At 28.2% G+C, this 23,151-nt stretch overlaps 3 protein-coding genes and 1 long non-coding RNA gene across 4 annotated transcripts; 3 read left to right on the forward strand and 1 right to left on the reverse strand.

The window, feature by feature from the left end:
* The first annotated feature begins 220 nt into the window (after window positions 1-220).
* On the forward strand, window positions 221-3,646 carry LOC135120745 (uncharacterized). The gene is made up of 6 exons (XR_010278715.1): window positions 221-324; window positions 552-629; window positions 1,375-1,450; window positions 2,276-2,332; window positions 2,860-2,892; window positions 3,594-3,646. It is a non-coding gene; the product is annotated as an uncharacterized LOC135120745 (long non-coding RNA).
* Window positions 3,647-5,817: 2,171 nt separating this feature from the next.
* LOC135120777 (uncharacterized) lies at window positions 5,818-9,414 on the reverse strand. The gene is made up of 17 exons (XM_064045115.1): window positions 9,404-9,414; window positions 8,934-9,102; window positions 8,435-8,545; window positions 8,045-8,175; window positions 7,879-7,994; window positions 7,664-7,821; window positions 7,419-7,579; window positions 7,246-7,365; window positions 7,095-7,195; window positions 6,886-7,034; window positions 6,773-6,836; window positions 6,675-6,725; window positions 6,552-6,617; window positions 6,269-6,495; window positions 6,124-6,204; window positions 5,935-6,072; window positions 5,818-5,885 (listed from the first exon to the last, which is right to left on the reverse strand). The coding sequence occupies exons 2-17, from the start codon at window positions 9,099-9,101 to the stop codon at window positions 5,826-5,828; spliced, it is 1,902 nt and encodes a 633-aa protein (XP_063901185.1). The 5' UTR covers window position 9,102; window positions 9,404-9,414; the 3' UTR covers window positions 5,818-5,825.
* Window positions 9,415-11,729: 2,315 nt separating this feature from the next.
* LOC135120757 (uncharacterized) lies at window positions 11,730-17,281 on the forward strand. The gene is made up of 9 exons (XM_064045094.1): window positions 11,730-11,768; window positions 11,835-11,909; window positions 11,963-12,045; window positions 13,010-13,060; window positions 15,226-15,326; window positions 15,664-15,723; window positions 16,010-16,078; window positions 16,704-16,795; window positions 17,102-17,281. The coding sequence occupies exons 2-9, from the start codon at window positions 11,895-11,897 to the stop codon at window positions 17,279-17,281; spliced, it is 651 nt and encodes a 216-aa protein (XP_063901164.1). The 5' UTR covers window positions 11,730-11,768; window positions 11,835-11,894.
* Window positions 17,282-19,290: 2,009 nt separating this feature from the next.
* Window positions 19,291-22,539, forward strand: LOC135120758 (replication protein A 32 kDa subunit-like). Its single transcript, XM_064045095.1, has 11 exons — window positions 19,291-19,502; window positions 19,713-19,765; window positions 20,086-20,115; window positions 20,471-20,513; window positions 20,607-20,699; window positions 20,880-20,927; window positions 20,982-21,053; window positions 21,670-21,760; window positions 21,813-21,937; window positions 22,078-22,150; window positions 22,449-22,539. The coding sequence occupies exons 1-11, from the start codon at window positions 19,418-19,420 to the stop codon at window positions 22,537-22,539; spliced, it is 804 nt and encodes a 267-aa protein (XP_063901165.1). The 5' UTR covers window positions 19,291-19,417.
* The last annotated feature ends 612 nt before the right edge of the window (window positions 22,540-23,151 follow it).

The following is a 23,151-nucleotide window of genomic DNA, read 5'->3' on the forward strand; positions in this document are numbered from 1 at the left end:
GCAAAAGTTATTGCAATTCACAGTCTAAAAAATTATTATTAATTCAGAAATGCATTAATACACACTGAGAAAGCCTTCCTTAGAATCTGTAAAACATTATCAACTGAACAAACAAAAATTATTAAGACAGAAGCCGTTATCTCGCACACTACACTCTTTGCCGTTTATAGATAGCGTGCTGTTTTCTTGGTTCCTGCACTCTTGTGACTATGGAGAAAAGTGAAACTAGTTTAGATGATGGTTAAGTTGTTTGGTCTGGGTGCTAAAAAATTCCTCTTTATGCGACCGTTCCTGTTTTAAAGAAGAGTTTAAGCTTAGTTAAAGGTTTTCTTATTTCATTACCATTCTTGTTATAGCTGAGTAGTCGTTATTTTGTGCTTCCACCATTTTTTCTAGTTTTTGGCTTTTTAAGGTCTATTTAACCTATATATATAGACCTTCTGACTTTTACTTTTGTACAGTCATAAAAAAAATACTGAATCATTTTTATAAAATAAAAATATACTTTACCTGCTCCTTCCTGGCTTTTTAAAGCTTTACCTGAAATAAAGGTCAACAATGAATAAATATAGCCGTGAAGTCACTGCCAAAGAGCCACCTTCGACCTCTATATATCTTCAACAGGAGCAGTATGATTATTTCTATATATGCCATAATTATGATTAGATCAGTCATTTTATATAAAGATAAAACTTTTCCGTTAACTTACACATAATGAAAAGTACTGAGTTGGAGACTATTTTAAGTTACCTTTTATCTTATCTTGTTTAGAAGTAAAATAAATTTATTTCAATTTAATAATAATAAAAATTTATTGGTAGTTATGAGGTATGCTATTTTGTTAACTAAAGTTTTTTTTTTTGGAGTTTGTTACTCAGCAGTAAGCTATAATTTTTATAAATAAATTTATTGTATTTAAATTTTAATAAGAGTTCACTTTGTAGGTTAAGTAACTTTTAATTATTATTATACTTTTTTATTGATATAATAATCACACTTTATTTTAATGTTTAATTTAATATTTATTTTTATTACAAAAATTTGTTTAAACTAGTCATTAATTATAATTAATGTAGTTGTTATACTCTCTTGGTAAGTTTATTTATTATACAAAAAAAAATAATATTCTCTATAATATCATATAACTTAGTAGTATATAAAAATTCTATTATTTATGTTATACCCATAAGAATTGTTCAATTATAAATGACACACTTTTAACACAAATATTTCAAATTTTCTTCAACCAAAAGTTTTTGGTCAGTTTACATTATTAAATAATTTTTATTACATAATAATCCACTATGCGTGTTAGTATTTCAATTTTCCTCTAAATTTATAGGAATTTCTAGTTAAAGTTATTTATTTTTTAAGGATTGAACGGTTATTAGAAAAACAAAACGATGAGAGGATCGAAGAGTTGTCTGTTACTGTAGGCCGGCTTAAAAAAGTCCGCATTTGCTAAATTTCTAATTCTTTCAAAATTTATTAATTTTTAGTTAAAAATATATTTTTTTATTTAAAGAAATTTAAAGCATAATATTTGAATAAAAAATGGATGAAGATTGCAAATATTTATTTAATATAAAAATTAAAGTTGTTAAAAAAAAGAGTTTACTAAGTTGTTTTAGAAAGTTTTAATTTTCTTGTTTTAATGTTTTTAATTATTTTCTTTTTTATAGTTGTTATTGAAGCTTAAACTTTTATGAAATAAATTTTTATTTAATAATAAAAAGTTATCAATCCTTTATAACTTTTGTTAAAAAGAATTGTATTATCTTTTCACGTAACTTTGATAGTGTAAATTATATTTTTTGTAAACTAATTAAATTAATTAAAAACTTCTTTTAATAGAAATATGCACATTTTATATATTGAAAATGTTTTATAATATACATTAATAATAATATAATAATAAACAGAAAAAATAAGTTATCTGTAAAAAAAAAATTTAATTAAAAATTTGAATTTTGTTTACAATTTATATTTGGAAAAGAAATCTATAAATCTTATAATCATTAATCTGAGTTATATGGTAATATATAATCTTGATAAGAAAATAATAAACTATAATAAGTAGAGTAGTATCAATACTAATCCTCGTGTCTTTGGAGGGCACTTGGTTATACCATGCGGCCATAATTTTTTAAAATAATTTCTTTTTTATAGTTATATTTTCTTTTAATAAAAATTTACTTATATAGAAGTTTTTATTTTATCTTTTTTTTCTTTTTTATAAATATTTAAAATTTTTAAAATTCATTTTTTTTTTTAGACTGTTGAATCCATGCACACGGAAATTCAATCTCACAATCATTTTCTTGAGAGTCTTGTACGTTTTTCTTTTCTTTTTATGTATCTTTATTTTTTTTTAAAATAACTTTTATTTTCTAATTAAAAGAATTTTTTACACATATAAACACAATACCACTTTAAAATTTTTATTATTATATTAAAGTCAACTCTTTTTATATTATATTTTTTTTGCTTTTATAATTATTTATTCTATATTTTTTCTATAATATGAAATTTTAACATTTTTAACTATTGAAGTTCAGAAAATATTTTATTTTTAAACTTTAAAATATTAATTTTTCAATAAATATATAATATGCAATTTATTTAACAATTTTTTTTTAAAGACAAAATTATAAAAAGCTTTTTTACTGTTTTTATGTAGACACACTTATAATACTATGAAAATCTTTGCTTGCTTAATTTTTTTATATCCGTTTTGTAGTAGTAATTATTACCAACAAAATTTATGCATTTTTACGATCTTTTTTAATGAAATAATAACATAAATACTTTTCTCAATTAAACTTTTATTAACTTCTCTTCATTTTCATGTTTACGAAGCAACTCGGATTTCTTAACGCGGACAACTTTATGGTATTTATTATAACTATTCATATAATAGTTACTAAAAGTAATATATATTACTGATATATATACTTCATTATTATGTAAAAAATTACTTTAGTTATTGTTTATTCTTATATAAATAATAAAATAGAGTTGATAAGTAAACTTAATAAAACTTCAAAGTTAGCGAGAAAAAGTTCCATATTTATATATTTATCTCATCAATAGTAATCCTACTTTCTAGTGTTTCCATATTTTTTTATTGCAAATCATTTTATTGTTATTTATTATTATAGCGGCTTAATTTTTTTAACTTTTTGTTGATTTATACATATATATTACTATATACTAGTATAAAATATTATTGTTTGTAGCTTTTATGTTCTTTATTCTCTCTAATTTTTTCCTTATAAAACTTTATACTAATATTATTATCAATAAAATAATCATTAAAAAATATTATAGACAATAAACATAACTTTCTATTTTTATCATTTTTACCTGTTTTTTATGTTATTCAACTTTACTTTTTATTACATTTTAAACAATAAAAAAAAGTATAATCAAATTATTGTTTTTACTTTTTGTTATTGAGTTACTCTTTATTTATATTACTATTTTTTATATAGCTTTTGTTATACTTATTAAACTTACGATATATATTAACTATTAAATATTCTTTTATATGTTTTTAAAAAAACTTTCCTGTTATTTTTAATAAACGTTAGGCAAGTATTATAACAAAAGTCAACAGCGTTAACCGAAATACGAAAGGGAAGTTTTTATATTTAGTCCTCTTTGCTTTTGTTATTATGTTATTAACTTGGGCCCTCGTTTTTAGAAAACCATAATAAAAATAACTTTTGTTAGAACTCGCTTCATATTTTTGCCAAGTTGATAATTAAGCTTTTGCTATTAAGCAGTATAAACTATTTACCGGTGTGTTGTGTAATATAACATTCCTTATTAATCATTTTTGGTTATATTTCAATCTAGAAAAGAGTCGTCATGCACATGGGCTACATTGACGGTTATTCAATCCATCACTTTCGCAGTTTTAAAGGAAGAATAGTTCTTATCCAGTATTTAGGATATTGGTCCTGTCAACATCATGAAGTTACCCAATTAAAAGCGTTCTTTATGGGCGGCCGTCCAATTTTTTTGGATCGCGACGTCTTGTTGCAGCAAATTCGCCTTGTGTACATGTATAGGGACCGTCATGAAAATGCCCTACGTTCAGCGGTAGCCAATTTAAAGAATAATTAATAAAGTCATAGGATTGGAGGGTTAGAGCATCAGAGCACATGTGATAGCCTGCTCTCCTTAACTAGCGTCATATCCGCCTCTGCAGGGGAGGGGGGCCAGTGATCCTTTTCCAATAGTAATTCTTTTCGGGTGGTTCTCCAATTTTGGTATAATTTTTAATGAGGTCGAGGAGTTCTTTAACTGCATTATTTGTAAATAGCCTCGAAGCTCAATACTACTTGGCGTCGTTAATATTACATAAAAGGTTATTAGCATTTAGAAAGACTTTCAGTTATGCCACCCTCACCGCACTGGCAATATACTTTTATTTGTCTTTAAAAAGATGCGTAACGCCACAAAACACAGTTCATTTCAATAGGCAATTTGATGTGCTAGGAATAAGTAAAGCGCCAACTTATTCCCGAAAAAAAATTGCTTAAGAAAATTATAAAGTTATAAACATTTTTTTTGAGATATATATATTTTAACAGCGCTCTACATTTCAAAAAGATGAACAAGTAGGTCATCTTTCATAGCCTTGTTGAGGAGTAGCTCCATTAGCGAGTTGTTTCTTCGGGCGTTAGTTTCCTCTAACACACAGGGGTTAATTCGCAGGTCCTTTAAAAGCTGTACTTTAAGTGGAGAAGACGGTGAGAAATTGGTTGAGCAGGTGAAAAAGTAATAATACACGTAAACTGCAGTGATATGTCCGAAAATAAAGTATATATACCTTTTTTTCGCGAAAAAAATCAATAAGAAAAACAAGAGAATTAACGAAGAAAGTTTAGCAGCGAAAATTTTTTAAATAACGTGAAACCCTTGTATAATGAAGATAAATATTTATAGTTCGCATATATGAAGGAAAGGCTATTGTTAAATTCAAATAATTGCATTGCACTGGGAAAAAAGTTGAGGGTAAATAAATCTCTATTCATGGAAAGAGCGTCAGAAGCCTAGTCACACAAAAACTGCAGAAAATAGAATCTTTATTTCTGAGCTAAGAAGCTAACAATTTATTACTAAAGAGGAAGTAACAAACTCAAGAAGTAGCCTGACCTATGCTAAACGTACTAGTTGCGGTGTAGTAGAAGCTTTTTTCTATAGCTTTACTTGTATTAGCTGTAACAGTTAATAACTTCCTTCGTATATACTATTTATAGCAATTAACTTGTATTAGTACATTGTAATTGTTGTAAAAAAAGAAAGAGCTTGAATACTACACTTCGTGTTTAAGTGTAAAGAAAAGCGTTTTGTAGAAACTATTGGAACAAGGCAGTTCTAAATATTTGTTAAAAACAAGGGAATTGTCTGAAGCTGTATACGAACTACTCTTGCTAGCGAGTGGACTTGATCGAAAGCCAGTGACAGTCAGACGCAAAAGTTGGTAAAGTGCGAGTTGTCTGACCATATCGAATGGATTTTTTATAACATTAAAACATTTTTGTTTTCTGTATTCCTTTAACGATTGGATGCTCGCTTAATTTAATCGTGCAGAGTTGAAAAATAGGCCCAAATTCTTATTATAGGTTTTAGAAATATCCAAAATTTTTTGGCCCTTGCAGGCAAGATACCTAGCAATAATTTGCTATTACTAGTACCTTCACGGTTAAATAGTTTAGCGCACATTACTTAAGCAAGATTGTAATAATAATAATAAAAAAGATTGTAGTATGCTCTTTTTTAATATAGAAGTGTTCTTCTTCTTCAGTAATAAGTTAATCTTCAGAAGCCTCTTCTTCTGATGCCTCCTCCAGCCATTTGACAAATCTAGCCATCTAAAGCAAGCATATCTTATTACTGATAAAATTGTTATTATGTAGATGCCTTTTGTTTGATGAGTGTGTTGGAGAGTTTTTTTGAAAACCAATAAAGAACAGCATCTTCAGAAATTAGCTCTAAATTGTATAATATTTGTATTATTTGACGGCAGACTTCGATGTCTGTCGTTTCACTGCAGTGATGCTAAAAGTTTAAGTAGAGTAGATAACTAGTTTAAATAAAAAAAAATATTACTTCGATGGCTTCTAAAGCGGCAACCTCATCAGTTCCGCTGCGAAGATAATGTTGGAATACTTCTTTCAATTGTGAAAAAATCTGTATGTAGCAACAATAAAACTTCAGGGTGACTCGCTCTTAAGGCGGAACTGAAAAGAGTTACCCTTAACAAATAGTTCAGCCTTTCGTTAATATTAGAATATAGCGAATCGCGAAGAAGAGTTATAAAAAGTAGCTCTATAACGCGGGCCATTGGTATATTATAGGCATGTTTACTAGAGTTTATTTCTAAAACTAAATTATCAGCTGAAAAGTTGCGATAGCTCTGGACAGCAGCTTTCAGCGAATCGGAGAGCTCTCTAATAAATAGTTCTTCCGGGCATAAAAGTTCTAGTCACGAAATGAACGCATCAATTAACGATAACTGAGAAAATGAAATGGGGAACCATGCTCCTCATGGTCCGTATTGGAGGTTGAATCGGACGAAACGGCAGTTGCAATGCTTTCGTCAACTTTGACATAATAATAATGAGGCAACATATGTTAATAAAAAATAACAAAAAAAGAACTTTCATGAGCTGAGTCGTCTTCTTCTGCGGGTACCCAGACAGCGCTTTTCCCTAGTAAAATATAAATAAAAATTACCAAATAATAACCAAAATGTGACCTGTTTCATAATCATAATAGTATCTTTGGTAGGGAGCAACCACGTGATTATCGGGAAGGGTGACCTGTAAAAACGACTCTTATATAAGTCAATTAGAAGATAAAAAATAGTACAGTGTCGGCAAGAACTGCTTTTTCTTGGACAAGCACATGGGCCCCTAGCAAAACGTTGTGGCTCAGAATCGCTCCTTTTTCGATGGTACAATGCTCTCCTAGATGAACGTTATCGTATATATAGCAGTTGTGTAGACGGCAGCCTTTTCCTTGGAGAAAAATTATAAGGGGAAACTAAAAAAAAAGCATAGCAACCACATGATCGTTACCTATAACACAATTGCGTCCAATGATTGCGCCTTCAATATAAACATCGTCTTCAATTCGAGAATAACCGCCAATAATAATATCTCTTGCAAGTTTGCAGGATCTTTTTCTTTTTTTTAATAACAATATAAAGTAAGGCGTAAACAGCAGTACCTTGCCAAGCTCACTTCGTCGTCGATGTATATATTGTTTCTTTTATATTTATAAGACGAATTGTTATATAAAATAACGTCAGGAACAAAAGGAAATGTCCAACGATGGAGGACATCCATCCTGATTATAATAAGTATAATAATAATAATAATAATAATAGTAAAAGTTGTTACGATATAGCTTCGTAAGTTTTATGATTCGAGACTCTCGCCGCGTACTCATTGTCGAGAATGTGAGTGAATATGCGGTACTCGTTGAGTTCGTCGTCTAACACGCCGCGTATAAAATGAGCAATATTGTCGTAATCAAAATTATCAACAAACAATTCAAGTACCTAAATAATATAAAAATATTCTTTTTCAATAAAAAGTTAATAATAATGCAAAGAAGGTCGTTTAAAGTGGCTGAAGACTCATACAAGAGGCGAGCAGATAGCAATACGGCAGTCAAGAAGGTCCGAACGTATCGTGAAAGTAGAAGCCTTACTAAACAAGCCACTAGAAATTTGTAACGGAAGAAGTTTATTTTTGTTAGCGGAGTCGACTGCTACGAGAGGGACATATTCAAGAAGAAGGCCTAAATAAATAATAATACATAATAATTATAATAATAATAGCAATAGTAATAATAAACCAAAATCGTCCAAAGCTACCACAATTTCTTCTTCCTGGGAACGTATAGGATGGCCAGGATCTGCTTTACTCATGACAAGAGTCATTAAAGAGTTGGGGTTCTTTTGATTTCTTTCTCTAGGATAGTAATAATAATAATAATAATATAAATAATAATAATTATCTACTTATGTGCTTTAAGAGCGGAGAAAAAGTTCATATTAGAGACGACACCGACGGAAACGATCAAAAAATCCGAAAGAAAATCAGTTCGTTGAGTCCTTTGAATCGAGCGGAAGATATCCCCAACATTTAATGCCTTAAGTAAAATAATGAATATTAATTTTGTTACAAAAAAAAACTTAGCGTTTCCGTTGTTTTCGTTATATTCTTATTAAAGTTTAAAAGTAAAAATCACTTTTTCACAACCAAAATTTAGTTAAAAAACTAGTTTTTTATAACCAACATTTTTATGAATAATAAAATTAGAACTTAACTTTATCGTGTTTAAATAAAGTAACTAATAAAGTAAAAGAATTAACTTTGAATCAATAAACGTATAACTTGTCAAAGATTACTTCTTGCACGCTATTAACAAAAACTTTACAGGCTTGCGAATAACTGCTCCATTTTGAATTTTCTATGTAGAAACGTATTTTGTCTTCATGCTCTCGGCAGTACAGATGGACCTTTCATAACAGCAATAACAAAAAAATTTATAATAAACAAAAATAGTTATACAGCAAAACTCCGCCTTTAAGAAATTATTTAAACAATATTTTTTGACTTCCAAGCTCAAAAAAATAGTTGTATATTAAGAATTATGTTATACAGTTATAATATATAAGTAGTATTTTTAAATTATATCGTTCATACAAATTGTTAAAAAGGAAAAACTATAAAAAGAGAATTATTTAGTTAAGAGATAAACTTTCTTAAAAAAATTTATAAAACTAAAAACAACTACTTTCACGGTAATAAAGAGAAATATAAACTAACAGAATAAACAATTTTGAAACTAACATTAATTAATTCCAACAAACAATATCAAGAGAACTTTATAAATAAATAAAAAACTTCTTTAACACCGCTAGCCGATAAAAATTCCAAAGTGTACTCCAGCAAAGGCACGTTAGCTACCGGCAACAGTGCGCGGGGATGGTGCAAGGTAACAGGCAGGAAACGGCGATTAAAACTATCTGTAATCACAATAGCTTTAAGGGTTTCAGAAGTCAAATCCGGCATCCTAAAACAAAAGAAAGCTTTAAAGGTACGAAAAAAGGGAAGTTAAAGTTAATAGGTAATAAAAAAACTAAAGTCTTAACTTAAGTAAATTAAACACTGAAAACTTGTTAAATAAGTGATGTAAAAAAAAACAATATTAATACATATTCAATATAACTCTACTGCAAAATGATAGCTTAGTAAATAAAATACTGAATTCTTTTTTCAATAAAATGATTATTTACAAGAGAACTCAATTTTAAGATTAACCAAAATATATATAATTAACTGAACATTTTTATATAGTAATAACCATAACTTACTTCGCCGTACAGCCATGGAGCAAAGCTTTTTAAGTTTATGTTGGCCGGCCTCGTTCCCCACTTTTCTCACGATATGCGCTGGGGTCAACCTTAACCCTCAATCTCGCCCAAATGAGGATCGTCGCATAAATTTTCTCTGAGATATAAACACGGTCTTCACATAACTTCTGAAAGCTCACACGCCCGACGAAGTAAGCTTATAAAAATTATAAACTAAATGAGGGTAGTATTAATGCGTAATTAAAAAAAGTTTACATTTTATCTAAAGGTAACACAAATAGATAAAAGTTAATCTGTCGTCTCAATAGGCAACTATAATCTATAGTTCTAATATGTGAGTTTGATTAGATATTCCAGGTCAGAAAGTACTTCAATCGTAAGTTGGCTTTTATTTACAATGATTAAAACGGATATTTGAAGAACTTGACCCTCTAACACAATAACACAAATTCACCATTTAAAACAATATAAGGAAAACAAAGTACTAACCCACTAAATTTTCACAAAAAAAATGATCCGTGATCATACAAACAGAAACCTGAGAAACAGCTAATAAAAATACAAAAAAAGAGAAATTAGTATTTCTACACAAAAAATTTAATTTGACCTACCTTATTAATGGCTTACAGACTAAATAAAGTAAAATTTTATCTGATTCAATTAAATTTACTGTACATATATGGAAGTCGATTTTTGTATAGGTAGAAATACAGACCGAAACTGGTCAACAGAAGCATCCTTGAGTTAGTATCTTCGTATACATTTTTTTAATACAAAATCTGGTGTCCTCACCCCCTTCTTCTCAAAGCGGACGCCCAGTTGCAAAAGGTCTGTATAGGTTTAATTATTACCAGGAAGTAAGTAGTATTTACAGTGAATATACCCAAACAATGCTACAAAAAGTCTTTGTAGCTTTATATCTTAACAAACAACCCACAATTTATATACAATGAATGTTGTATGACACAAGTCTCTTTCGCAGGTTTAATATATAAACTGCGTGCTTAACATTATTTTATAAATCACGAGGTTCTTAACTCGGTTGTGCACCTTGTTTCTTTAAAGTGGCAGGTCCAAAGTTTATTATAATAATAGAGGCGAGGCCCAAAGACCGAAGAAAATAGTAAAATTAGAGGGTCCTATGAGGGGTGACTTAAATTATTATTCTGTAACTCAAAAGAGGGAAGCTCCCGATATTTGGGCCTATAAATTGCTTAGCTTATTTATAGGAACAAATTTATCATAAAGATAAGGAGAAGGATCCAGTCTCATCCTCACACTGTCTCTTAATTGTGTAAAAGTTCATTAAGACAGCTCGTAATTTTCGTTGTTAGGCCTGCTATCATGCAATCTTTCTTTCCTTGAACGTAATAAAATTGAAAATGCAAGTAAATGCTGTCTCATTTTGTTTTGGACTTAAAGCAGTACAAATTATCTTCCTTTCATTTGAAGGTGTCTTAGAACCTACACCGCTAACTAGATACTAGTTGTCCAACATTCTTTTAATAAAAAATAGCGGAGGCTAAAGAATAATAAAGGAGTTTACTTATGCAGCTTAGCTTGTTATACATTCTTTTTCCTCTTTATATACTCAAGGATTATAATTAATTTTTAAATGTTATTTCCTATGAATAAGCGCTAATTAGCAGTAATTTTATAAAGTTTTTAACTTTGCTGATTTTACTTTATTATTTTGTATTTATATAAATTTTATTGTCACCTCGCATGCGAAAGATGGTTGCCGGTTACCTTATTAATTTATTTTCTTATTTTAAACTATTAGTTAAAATAAGAAGAAACTGAGAATAGTAATTAAAAATATTACTTAATAACTACTAAATACTTAAAAGTATAGAAACGGCAACATATTCTATTTTTTAAAATTAAATACCTTTTTATTATAAAGCACAAATTTATCGACTTAAAATTAGATAATTAATATTTCTTCAACTTGTTTATTTAAATATAAAACAGAAAAACAAAATGTTAAAGTTATAACAACCTTTATTGTTAAAGTTAAATGTTTCTTAAAATTAGTGTAAATTTTATTCCAAAGTTGATTCGTTGTAATAAACAAGCTCGTAATAAAGTACTTTTATAGCACTAAAAACTTTCCTTAGGATTTTTCTAGCCAATAAGAAAAGGGTCATTTGGTTTTGGTGTTTACCTTATTAAAGAAATTAAAAATATATATATGGAAAAACTTAAGAGTTTTGAGCTTTTCTTCCATAGAAAGCGCTTCAAGTCCTTTCGTGTCTATTGAAATCTGTGTTTCATATTTTTAGTAGATATTTTATGTATTAATTTATATAAAAGCTTTTACTTTATTACCCCCCATCTTAAATAAAAGTACAAAGAGACGAAGGTATTATTACCTTTGCACTCAATTTTTCACTTCAACTTAATTCAGTTTTTAATTTTATTTTTTTAGTAATGTTGTAAAAAACCATACAGATTTAACTATTACACACTGTATTACAGAAAAAAAGGGATGAAAACTCTAGAGGTGCTTGTAATAGTGAAATCCGTAAAGTATTTTTATAATTTTTTTATATTCAGGAACTGCGTAAAAAATTTCGCTCAAAAAATCAGCAAAATTGTACTCAGCCGAGTTATTCGGATGAAACAGAACTTTTCAAAGCGTACTAAATACTTTTTAAGTGTTTAAAATGTCTAATAAAATCTTTAAGATAATATGATTAACATAGAAATACGCTCTAAAGTAAAAAGATTCAAAAAATTTAACATTTTTTTTGTAGCTTATAATTTTATCTTTTGAGACAGAACTTTTAAATCTATACAATAAAAATAATTAAAATAATATATTTTAGATATTTTGATATTTTTTGTATAATATGATATATATATTTAGAGGATATAAGTTATTAATTTAATAATCTATTTAAGAGAATATTTTACAAGTTATAACATTTTTTGTAACCCTTTGACTATTATAAAAATAAAATTTTTCGTAAAACAAAAATATTCATATAATTCTTATTGGAACATTATAAACAGGGGAGCGCGTCGTTTACTTTAAAATAATAAACAGCATTTTGCCTAGGACTTTTTAAGAAAAAAAATTTTTCTCATAAAACTTCTAACCGTTTATAGTTTCACTGAATGTAAAAAAAAATTTATGTATGCCTATTTTTAGAAGATACCATTGAAGATGAAATAAAAGCGATTTTTATTAAACTGTAAATTATTTTTGTTTTTGTTAATAATTTTCTTTTAAGTTTTTAATTTCAAAATAATAGAAAATTTATTGTCCCCTTAATTTAGTTTCAAAACAAAGTCTACATTAAAACATTTTTTTTCTCACTGTAAATATATATCAATTTAATTATCTAAAGGATAATAAATTACTGTCCTACTTAATTTTAAAAAAGTACTTTATCATTCTTTCTTACTTCGTCTAAATTTTTGTTCATCTACTTACAACGGTACTTTTAAAAAGTGAAAATTAAAATTCTAATAGTCAATTTTTTACTTGCATAGTAGTTTTAGTTCTGTTAAAGTATACGTAAACTTTTTTCTTATAGCTTTTATAGGAAATTAAATAGTTTCTCCATTATTTTCAATATGTTCCATATAACTTTATAGACGAGCGAAACTGTGGCGGTACGACATGAAGTCGAGTGACTGGAAAGAAAGGTTCGTTACTTGTCAGTGATTAACAGGAGATGCACATGACTTAATAATTTTTTATTCTATACTGGTTGGTTAATGCAGTAGCCTTACTTTTACTGAAGCGCGTTCTAGCAGTTTTCTGAGTTTATTTATATTTATGAGAACTAATTAATGGAACTAATGAATTTACATCAATATTTATGTGATAATAAAATAATGAAATAGTATTACTGTGTAAACGAATATCTTTCTCTTTTCTCCGCGATTAGCACGCCGTCTAGGTAAATTTTTCTTGAAAAATATAACAAAGGTATTAAAAGTTCTGCTGGTGGTATAAAAAATAACACCAATTGCTATTATGAAGTTTGCGTATTATATTACGGGTAGAATCTTGTTTAAGAAAATATGCTAAGCGCATTTTAAAACGAAATAAGATTACCATCAATATTACAGAAAAAAAAAATTTATTTTTATCGTTTTCTGCTAATGCTGAGTTTGTCTCACCTAATTGATAATATAAAGTATTAAAAGGTCACGTCGAAGAACATCATTTTGTAAATTCGCAGATTATAATGAAAGTTATATATATTAATAGTCATTTCGATGTCTGTGTAGTTTACCTTTTTTAAATATTTACTTTGATTATTCATATAATTTCCTCTCTTCATTTCTCTATTGCTTTAAATTTACTTGAAATTAGCTTAATTTTGTAAAGTTTTTTTGGCGATTTTTTTATTAACTTGTAAGTTTTATGATTTACCACTGGAAGCTATTGTAAAAATGATATTTGTTATGTAGCAGTGAAGTCTCATGTTTTTCTAACTGATAATATGCAACTTTTTACGGAGCTTGGAAGCTATTTTTATTGTTCCCGACAACATTTCGCCTTTCCTCTTCTTTAGATCCTGTTTGCTTGCAAAAATATAATAATATTGAATCACGAGGCCTACACATGCGCGAGGAGCGTAGCTTTCCTATTAATTGCTCGAAATTATTATTTTATTTCTAATGTTGATGCCAAGTAAACTTCCTGCGCGAGAATGGCAATGTTTATAATATATAAGTAGTCCAATCTTAGTAGCTTAGAGCAAGACTATGTTGAGGGAGGGGCTTTAAACATTACTTTATATATAGAAGTATTAAATTAATGATAATGTATATACTTTTAATATCTAAATTTATTATTAGTCTCTATATATAACCATTCTTATAAATAAATATATAAACTTTTAAACGACAAAATAAATAATTTTTCATTAAAGCCTGAACAATTTAATAAATTTATGTGTTGCCAAGCAGCAAAACAATATACTCATTTGCAACAACTACTTTTTAAAGTATATATGAATAATCCTAAAAAAGAGAACTTCCAATTACGGCAATATTAATCATAAAAAACCGATTTCAGTTTCTATGTAAATTTAAACCTAAAAATATTATTGCTGCTTAGTACTACTAATTAATAAAACTTTTTTTTTCTGTTAATATATATCAAAAAAACACACTTTAAAATTTTTTTAACAATATTATTTTAAAGATATATATAAATATATTCTAGAATAAAATATTTACATATTAATATTCATCAATTAACTTTTTTTCGTTGCTAACTTATTGTAAAAATTACTAACTCCCAAAGTTTAGAGATGTTATAAAAGTTTTTATGTTTATTATTGTATATATTCTACTAAATTTCTTGGTACCACGACGTTATCGTTAAAATTTGAATGCCCCTTGTTTTTATTAAACTTTATTTCTTTATAATAAAGTTACTCATAGAACTGTAAACTCTCTATACCTTCCTAAGAATGTATATTGTATTTTTTTTTGAATGTCATAAAAATAACTATAAACTTTAAGTATAATATCTTCGAAATGATATATTAATATTAAGTTTATAATATGAATTAAAATGTTAGTACAATTAATGTTAAAAATAATATTTTTTTATATAAATTTAATTAGCAACAACACATTTCTTAATATTTTTTTATTATTATTAGTTTTGAGAAGCATTTTATATTTTTTATCTATAGTTTTGGGCATAACGTTTTAAAATATGATATAAAGCTATAAATTAATTGAGCAAGTCGTCATTTAATTACCATTTTATTATAAATTATAATTATGATAATACTAAAAACTATTAAATAACTTCATTAATTATTTATGACTTAACCAATAAAAAGAGGAACTGGAGAAATAAAACTCATCAAATCCAATAAGAACGGCCTGACTCGAGCCCTTATGCTGCGCGACAAAACTTTTACTGTTTGCTGCAATTACTACTGTAAGACTTATTTATACTAGAAATCTACTAAAGAAACTAATGAAAAACTTATAAATGTTACTATTGTAAAAGTTTTTAAAATTTTTATTACTATTACAGTTAATTAGCGAAATTTATTTTAGAACGCAGTAGTTATGTAAAGATTTATAAAAACTTTGATTACTATTACACTCAGTTAGAAAAGTATTATATATTATTATATCTACTGTAAGCAATTTTTACTAAAGCAAAATGTATATCACAACTTTCAAATTAATGTGATGACCGCCTTAAGAAAACCAAATATATTTTATACTAAAACAAGTTTTAACAATTATAAATACTTCCTACCCCGCAGTAACTCCTGAAATGAAGTTGGAAGTTCACTGCTCCCACCCGAAAACGTGGATATACACTGGTAAGTTCCTATGGTGGACTCTATGGGTTAATAATAATTTAATGTATTCCTTGTTGATTGTGAAAGTGAAGTATTATTATGTGTGCACGTGAAAAAGAATATAGTATAGCCAATATATTGGTTTATATTTTAACAAAAAGTTGGTGTTATGGTGACTTTTGACCTTTAGCCAAGTAAAAAAATAATTATTGCTTTAATAGAAATTATAGGAAAAAAGAGATATTTACTATATCAGTAATGATAATTATAAGTATTGCTATATTATAAAAATTATTATTTTTGCTAGTACTTGCCGATTTTTCTGATAATGTGTGTAAAACTGAAGTTCATGCCATTCGTTTTTTGACTGTTGACGGTAATATTTTTCTAAATATGTTTTTCCCGTGTTACTTTCAACTTTACTTCAGGTTCTTTTATTGGTGTAGATAAGGGCTTTTATCCCTACTCCTCTTATAGGCCAATTTTTTTTTATATAAAATAATGAATATAAAGTATTTCGAACTGCCTATACAAACTATTACCACTATTTTATTGCTTATTAGTATTTATTACACATTATATTATATTTATGAACTGAATGGAGTTGTTATAAACGTGTTTATTATCAAAGTTAAGATGATCGCTATTAATATTATTTATTTTTAAAATAATTACTTATTAGTTCCGCCCTTTCAGTTTAGTATGTTGGGCTTATGTTATTAATCACAGAGTTGGTATTAATAATATTTCGTATTTACTTTGTTATGCTCCCCTTTTTTTTATTAGAGAACTATAAATTGATCATACTTCAAGAGGTTTGAGTGTTACGATGTTTAATTAAAATTTCCTTTTTTTTTTATTATAATCAAAACAAAAGCTGACTACTTTAATTACAGAGAAATATTACCTTTTATGTTTATTTAAAGAAAATATATAGTTTAAAAAAGTGCGTAGATCGTGTGATTACCGATACTAACTTTATTTCCTGCATATCACAACAGTCGCTAATCTGTTTCTGGAAACATTTAACAGCTCCAAAGAAAATAATCATAAAATATTCACTGAAAAGTCGAGTGGCAGTAAACTAGCTCGGGTATTTATTTATTAAGGGGAACAGCGCAGTATAAATAAGTATATATCTGTTACAAAAGATTGATCTTTTACAAAAACAGTTATTAGTTAACCAGGAAGCATTCCTTGCTTTTCTTTTCACTTTTATTTAGCGGAAATTTATTGGAGTTTGTTTAATTTATAACTACGTCATTGCGTCATCATTTTTACATGTTTTTGGTTGGCGCGAGCAATTCAGTGTAAATATATATATTATTGTGCACACATATTACTGTAAAACTCTTAAAATTAAAAACTAATAAAAGTAAAATTCCTTTTTTTCTATTAGGAACTCGGAAATCCTAATGGAGAACCCGCAGAAGAAAAACAACGCCAGGAAATTAGTAATACTTTAAAGGAACTTTCGTTAGCCATCCGAGCTCTCAACCCATTTTCAAAGTTGACGTTGAGAACTAAAAAGAAAAATTCTGAAAAGATACTTGAAAAAGACGTGATTGTCATCGATTAGTGCAATAATAATAAATAAATATCCTTATTTCTCCCGTTTTTGTCATTTTTATACAAATTAAGGAAAGAAAGAGTCTCATTAAAGGTATATAAAAAAATAATATAATCTTCTGGTTGATAAACCACCAATTCAGTGTCATTATAATTCATAGGGCCGTCAGTATGCGAATCGCGCTTAAAATAGCTGATTTAATTCATTTATTTCCATAATTAAAACCAAATTTTTATAATTAAGGAAGTTGTAACGGTTTTAAACCTTTGGCGCACGGACGAGGTGTAACACAAGACGAGCTGCAGAGGTTGCAGAGGTTAACAGAGGAAGACAATGAGCGCATTTCATTATCTTAAAGCTTGGCCTCCGCAGTCATGCCCTACAATACAGAAACAACCACAATCCCTCTTCTATCTTTTTGAACTTCCCTGTTACTCAAGATATATTACTATGACATTTATTCGCGCCCTTGGTACGACGAAACTTTGAGCCAGAGAGCAACCAGGCCTCCCCCTAACAAGCTTGAGTGATCTGGCATGTCTCAAGGCCCTTCAATGAACAACAGTTTCGTAGAGCGCCGAAGAGAGTGTGGCCGCTTATTTCTCGATCATCGGCGGAGATTCGAACGCTTTACCTAATAAAACAAAAATTGTGGATACGATCCACTAGAATTACTTTTGGGACGCTCCTTTTTTAGTCATGTTCATGACTAGTACGTGCCCTCACATTTTCCCATCGAAGCAAAATACTGTTGGAGACCATGAATCATTTGTGTGTCTGTGTCAGCAAGAAAAAGCAATGTATTTTTGTATGTAAGTCGTATTACTTATTTTAACTTAGATAGTACAGTTTTGTGTACACTTTAGATCTCTAGTGGAGTTGGTTTTTTAATATAACTTAAAAGTTTTAATTAATGCGAGAAGGTGTATCTTACCGCTGATACGCTTATATTATACTATAAGTTCATGTACTCATATTGCTATTTTAATAATTGTGTAAATTAAGTCTACTGTTTACAAGGTGGGAGGCTAACCTAAGTTTTATTTTTTAACTTTTTTGTATTTTTGTATTGAGCTATATATAAAATCTGTTGTCCCTTTTTTCTTAGCGTAATAATTAATCTTTTTTTCCAGATTCATATTTATAAAAGAATTGGTGTACAGAAAGAATAACCATGTTAATTTTAATTTTTTTCGTTAAATTGCCACTATCACCGTTTCTGGGCTGGCAGTTCCTTATAATTAACTTGTTAGCTAAAAAAAGTTTTTCTATATAGGTTTAAAAAATCATTAACGCAAAGGACGTTATAATATCCAAGTGCCTTTTGCGATAGGTATTGGTATACTACGGTCAGCACAAGATCGTTTAATCATACTAACCGTATTTCAGGAGGAGTTTGTGCACGAAAAATCATGTGTAAATCTCATGATTAACCAAGACTTCTAAAGAATTGAGAAAAGACCTGCAACATCACATGAACTTGTTTCTCTATCTTTAAAAACCAAGTTCTCAAAACAGCCACCACGATGCCTTTAGGCACGAAGTTAAAGATTTACGGAACAATGACTAATGTTGCTCCCAGACTACCTTATTTAATTTTAACAACATCGAATTTCCTCAAAGATATGCGTGTTGCCTTATCGCTGATTCCCCCAATCAATATGAGACTCTATATACTCGCTCTCCTATGATATTAATTTTAATACCGGTATAAACACTAGACGTGTACATAGTTTTAGTAATCAAAAGCTTCCCCCTTTGAATGAAAGGACTAATAAATTAGAAAGCCTAGCTAACAGCAATGTAAGACTATTTTCTCTAGAAGATCTCCAATTTAGTACTCCGGGTCGCTTCTCATGAAGGCGACTTTTAGTGGTTCCCTTTCTCCAATCAGAATGGCGGGCGTCCTAACCCGATTCACCGCCTGCCGCTCTACCACTCCACCTGACAAGGCCCAGTGACAGTCCTGATACTCCATGAGATATAGGAGCACTCAATCTGGGCTCGACCTACTGAGCTGCAAAACTCTTAAAAAAAAGTTTAATCACTACTGTTACTTTTCTGTTTGTTTTTTTATTACCCTTTATATCTATCTTTGCAACTTTCTAAACGGGATTGTAAAAAGTATTAAAATCACGGAGATAAATGAATTTTCCACAGTCACTGCAGGGTGGTTTTATAACTTCTAATCTGGGAGGACGTTCTTCCTTTGATTCCCCTATAAAAAAGGGTAAATTTCATAATTAAAACTTTATGAAATTCTTTTTTAAATATTTATACAAATAACTTTTCGTGCTTTCAGTTTAATATAATAGTTATGCCTTAACTTTATTACTTTTACTATTATTTTCAGAAGACTTTTCTAAAAAAAAATTTTTTTTATTATTATAAATATTGACCTTGAATTCCTATTATTGTTATTATATATAAAATTTAATAGGGCATATTGAAGGGACTATAGATTGCTGCTTGCCGGTGACCATAAAGCAAATGGTGCATATGTTTCTTTAGACCTTATGCTTTCCACTTTATAAGAAAATATAATTAGTATACTTTTAGAAATAGTATATCATATATTAAAAGGTTTTTTAAATTTAAATTTCCTTTGTTCAATAATATACAGAAAAGGATATTGTTCTTGTTTTATAATAGTTGTATTTCTGCTAATTATTCCATATTTCGTTAACTTAAAATAGTATACACACATTTTTTTACTAATTTTATAGAAACTTTTTTTTATTTTAATTAAATTTTCAATATACAGTTTTAATTAAGTAATAATTGATTTTTAAAATATATAATCTACGGCAAAGTTGTTCTCCGCTAATAATGAACAGGATGAGGTTATTATAAAAATTTATTAAAATTCCTTCTTTATATTTTACATAAAATTAAATTTACTTAAGCCTTAATTTAACTTAAAAAGTTAGTTAGATCTATCTTTTTTTAAACTGCTTTTATTATTAAGTTTATGTGTTTTATTTTTTGTAATTACTTTCGTATTGTATATAGAGTCCTTAAAAAGTTTTCCAACTTTAAAGTTTGTTATATAATATGAAAGTATCGTTTTATTATTTTTATAGTAAAAATCTTTTAACTGTTTATAATTTTCGTGTAATCGTGTTTAAATAACTTAAAGTTTTAGCTTCGGTGGGATTTTCTCTTGTAAACGTTGCAACTAACTTAATATGACTGCAGGTCCGCATTGACGGGATTATCCCCTCACAGTTAACTTTTGTTGGTACACCTTTTTTTATTTCTGTAAACTTTATTTTTCGTCTATCGAGGTCGTTTATATATATATTGTATTAATTTAATCGCGAATATTTTTCAGGCATGATAAGAAGTCTCACAAGAAATTCTACAAATATCGATTATCTTATTGAAGATTCGACCGGAAGTATCAACGTTAGAATGTGGTCGGAAGGTTTTTAATCTAATAACTATTAACTTTATTATGTAAAATTCTAAAGTTAAGTATTAATTTTAGTGAAGTTAACTTTATAAATTTATAAATTGGTAGAATACTTTAAGAATTATTTTATTAATACTAACTTAAAGAATGTTTATACTTTCTTACGTATGTAACTACTAAAATAAAAAATAGGGGATGATATTGGAGTTTATGGTTCAAAAGGGAATGAATTTGTTGAAGGTTATGATATTAATAATAATAATGGTGGTGATAGTAAATATTATTTTATTGAAGGGAGTTACGTCCGAGTCTTTGGGATTTTGAGAAATTTTTTAGAGAAGTGGTCCTTTAATGCGCATCATTTTGGTTTGTCATTGCGATCATGATTTTCCATATGGTCATTTAGAAAATTTTTAAACGCAAATTCGTTATTTAATTATTTGTTTTACTGTTTTCAATTCGTTTTTTAAGCTTATTTTAATATTTTACCTCAGTTTTGTTAATAGATATCAATAAACTCTTTTTGAACAGTTGCAGCTCTATTGGCAACAAATAAAATACTTTATATTTTTTACTTTTGCTTTTATCGTTAATATGGCATTTGAATAGTATATATTATAAATTTATATGTTAAAATGTTATTTTAATAACTTCTAATACAATAAGCTACAAAACATTACTCATATCATATTTTATTGGGGTAACAAAGTTAGCAATCATTATGAGCTATTACATTACGCAACAATAACTATTTTGTTGTGGCGAACAAGTAAAAAAGGCCAAGTATTTTATGAGTGGGAAGTCGTGGATATTATGCAGCTCTTCTTTATGAAACCCTCCAATTTTAAAATAAAGTTTTACTTTTATTAATTATGTTTAGTAAAAGTTTTATTATTTTAATAATAAATTCTACAACTGTTATTAATCAACCACATATTATTATATAAGAAACAAAAATTATGAGGTTAACATGTTTTCTTAGCGCTTGTCACTGATTACAATGAAATTACCTTTCACCTTCTTGAAGTTATTCATACTCACTTGCTTAACGTTCGAGGCTCAGTCATAACAAAGTTTATAAGTTGTTTTCCTTTTCTCTAATATTATATAAGTTATTATTTCTAGCGAAGGGCTGACCAGCGGAAACAATGAACTTTTAAACAGGGGCGGTTATTTCCCCCAACAATCACAATATTACGAGCAGTTTGAAACAGAGCTGCAGAAGCAGGTGTTCGAGTGCGTCTGTCGTGGTAACCTCTTGAATTGATTATCACATATACTGCAATTATTAATGTCTTCTTAACGTGGTTTAAATATTATATAAACAAAAAAATAGTTACTATACTAACACCGCATACGATTAAAAATTAATAATTTATCTCTTTTTTAGGAAAAGAGCAGGTTGGCGTCCCAATTCAGTCGATCATTCAGGAACTAAGACACTCCAACGAATATGAGATCAGGTCCGGTCCTTCCTTCCTTCATTATTACTATTAGTATTATCCTTAAAAAGTTTGTCTGGTATTTCAATCGAAGTAACACAAGTAGTTAATAAGCCGGTGGTGGTGATCTTAATGTTCTAGAAAGAACGTTGATAGGCTAATTTTTTTATGTGGTAGACTTATTTTTTTGTTGTTTAACGTTGTTAATAAATATAATTATATCGCAATCCTTAAACGTAATACTTGATTTACTCTTATATAACCTTTTTAAAATTTCTCTTCTGATTTTATCTCAAAGGTAACTGTTTTTTTCTTGTAGAAATGCTGTTGAGTTTCTTTCTAACGAAGGGCACATCTATTCAACCATCGACGATGAACATTTCAAACCGACGGATGAGGAAATCTATTAAAACTGGTTACCTTAAAATATTTATTTTCGTTACTTATTAGAGTTAAGTTCCGGTCTTGAGAGTTTTTTAAGTTCCACTTCTTAGCGTTACTTTATTTTACTTTTCTACTAAAGAAGGCGTAGAATAGCCTTAGCCCCTTTGAAGTATCGTATGCAGTAGCTCTTTACTGTATGACTGTATGATATTTGCTGTTTTTTAAGCATATTGAAAGTAAAGACATATTATTCTGCTGGGACGCTAAATATATTCTCACGATGGTTAAATAGAATTAAGGGTTTAAAAAAGATTCTTAGCTACTTGAATATAGGGACTTTATGGCCCAATGTAGAATATGACAGCAAAACTATTTTTTCAGTTCTTTATTAACCATTTAAAAAAAAAAACAACTAAAAAATAAGTGTGGATGTATTGGCATGTCAGAAAGCAACAGAATACCACATTCAATTCTTAGAATTTTACGTTATGAAAGACAGCAATTCTTAACTCTAAGGTTTGTATTTTTAATTGGACAGTAAAAAAATGTTGCAATAAGATTATTAAACATTTTTAAGTTTGCTTCCTTAAGATAGTTATATTATACAAAACCATTCAGGAAAGTTTTGCATTTCCCAC

Source organism: Zophobas morio, unplaced genomic scaffold, assembly GCF_036711695.1.
Source record: "Zophobas morio isolate AGI-343-1 ecotype UQ-CSIRO unplaced genomic scaffold, CSIRO_AGI_Zmor_V1 ptg000419l, whole genome shotgun sequence".
Taxonomy (NCBI): domain Eukaryota; kingdom Metazoa; phylum Arthropoda; class Insecta; order Coleoptera; family Tenebrionidae; genus Zophobas; species Zophobas morio.

Coding starts and splice junctions, on each gene's coding strand:
- LOC135120757 (XM_064045094.1), top strand. Junction 16,079..16,703: donor TCGTTTTTTGACTGTTGACG/GTAATATTTTTC, acceptor ATATCACAACAG/TCGCTAATCTGTTTCTGGAA. Junction 16,796..17,101: donor GTGGCAGTAAACTAGCTCGG/GTATTTATTTAT, acceptor TTTTTCTATTAG/GAACTCGGAAATCCTAATGG.
- LOC135120758 (XM_064045095.1), top strand. CDS start 19,418: ATGAATTTTCCACAGTCACTGCAGGGTGGTTTTATAACTTCTAATCTG. Junction 19,503..19,712: donor TGATTCCCCTATAAAAAAGG/GTAAATTTCATA, acceptor AAAATTTAATAG/GGCATATTGAAGGGACTATA. Junction 20,928..20,981: donor AGGGAATGAATTTGTTGAAG/GTTATGATATTA, acceptor ATTTTATTGAAG/GGAGTTACGTCCGAGTCTTT.
- LOC135120777 (XM_064045115.1), bottom strand. CDS start 9,101: ATGCCGGATTTGACTTCTGAAACCCTTAAAGCTATTGTGATTACAGAT. Junction 7,580..7,663: donor TTGCTATCTGCTCGCCTCTT/GTATGAGTCTTC, acceptor TATATTATTTAG/GTACTTGAATTGTTTGTTGA. Junction 6,205..6,268: donor GGCTGAACTATTTGTTAAGG/GTAACTCTTTTC, acceptor TGCTACATACAG/ATTTTTTCACAATTGAAAGA.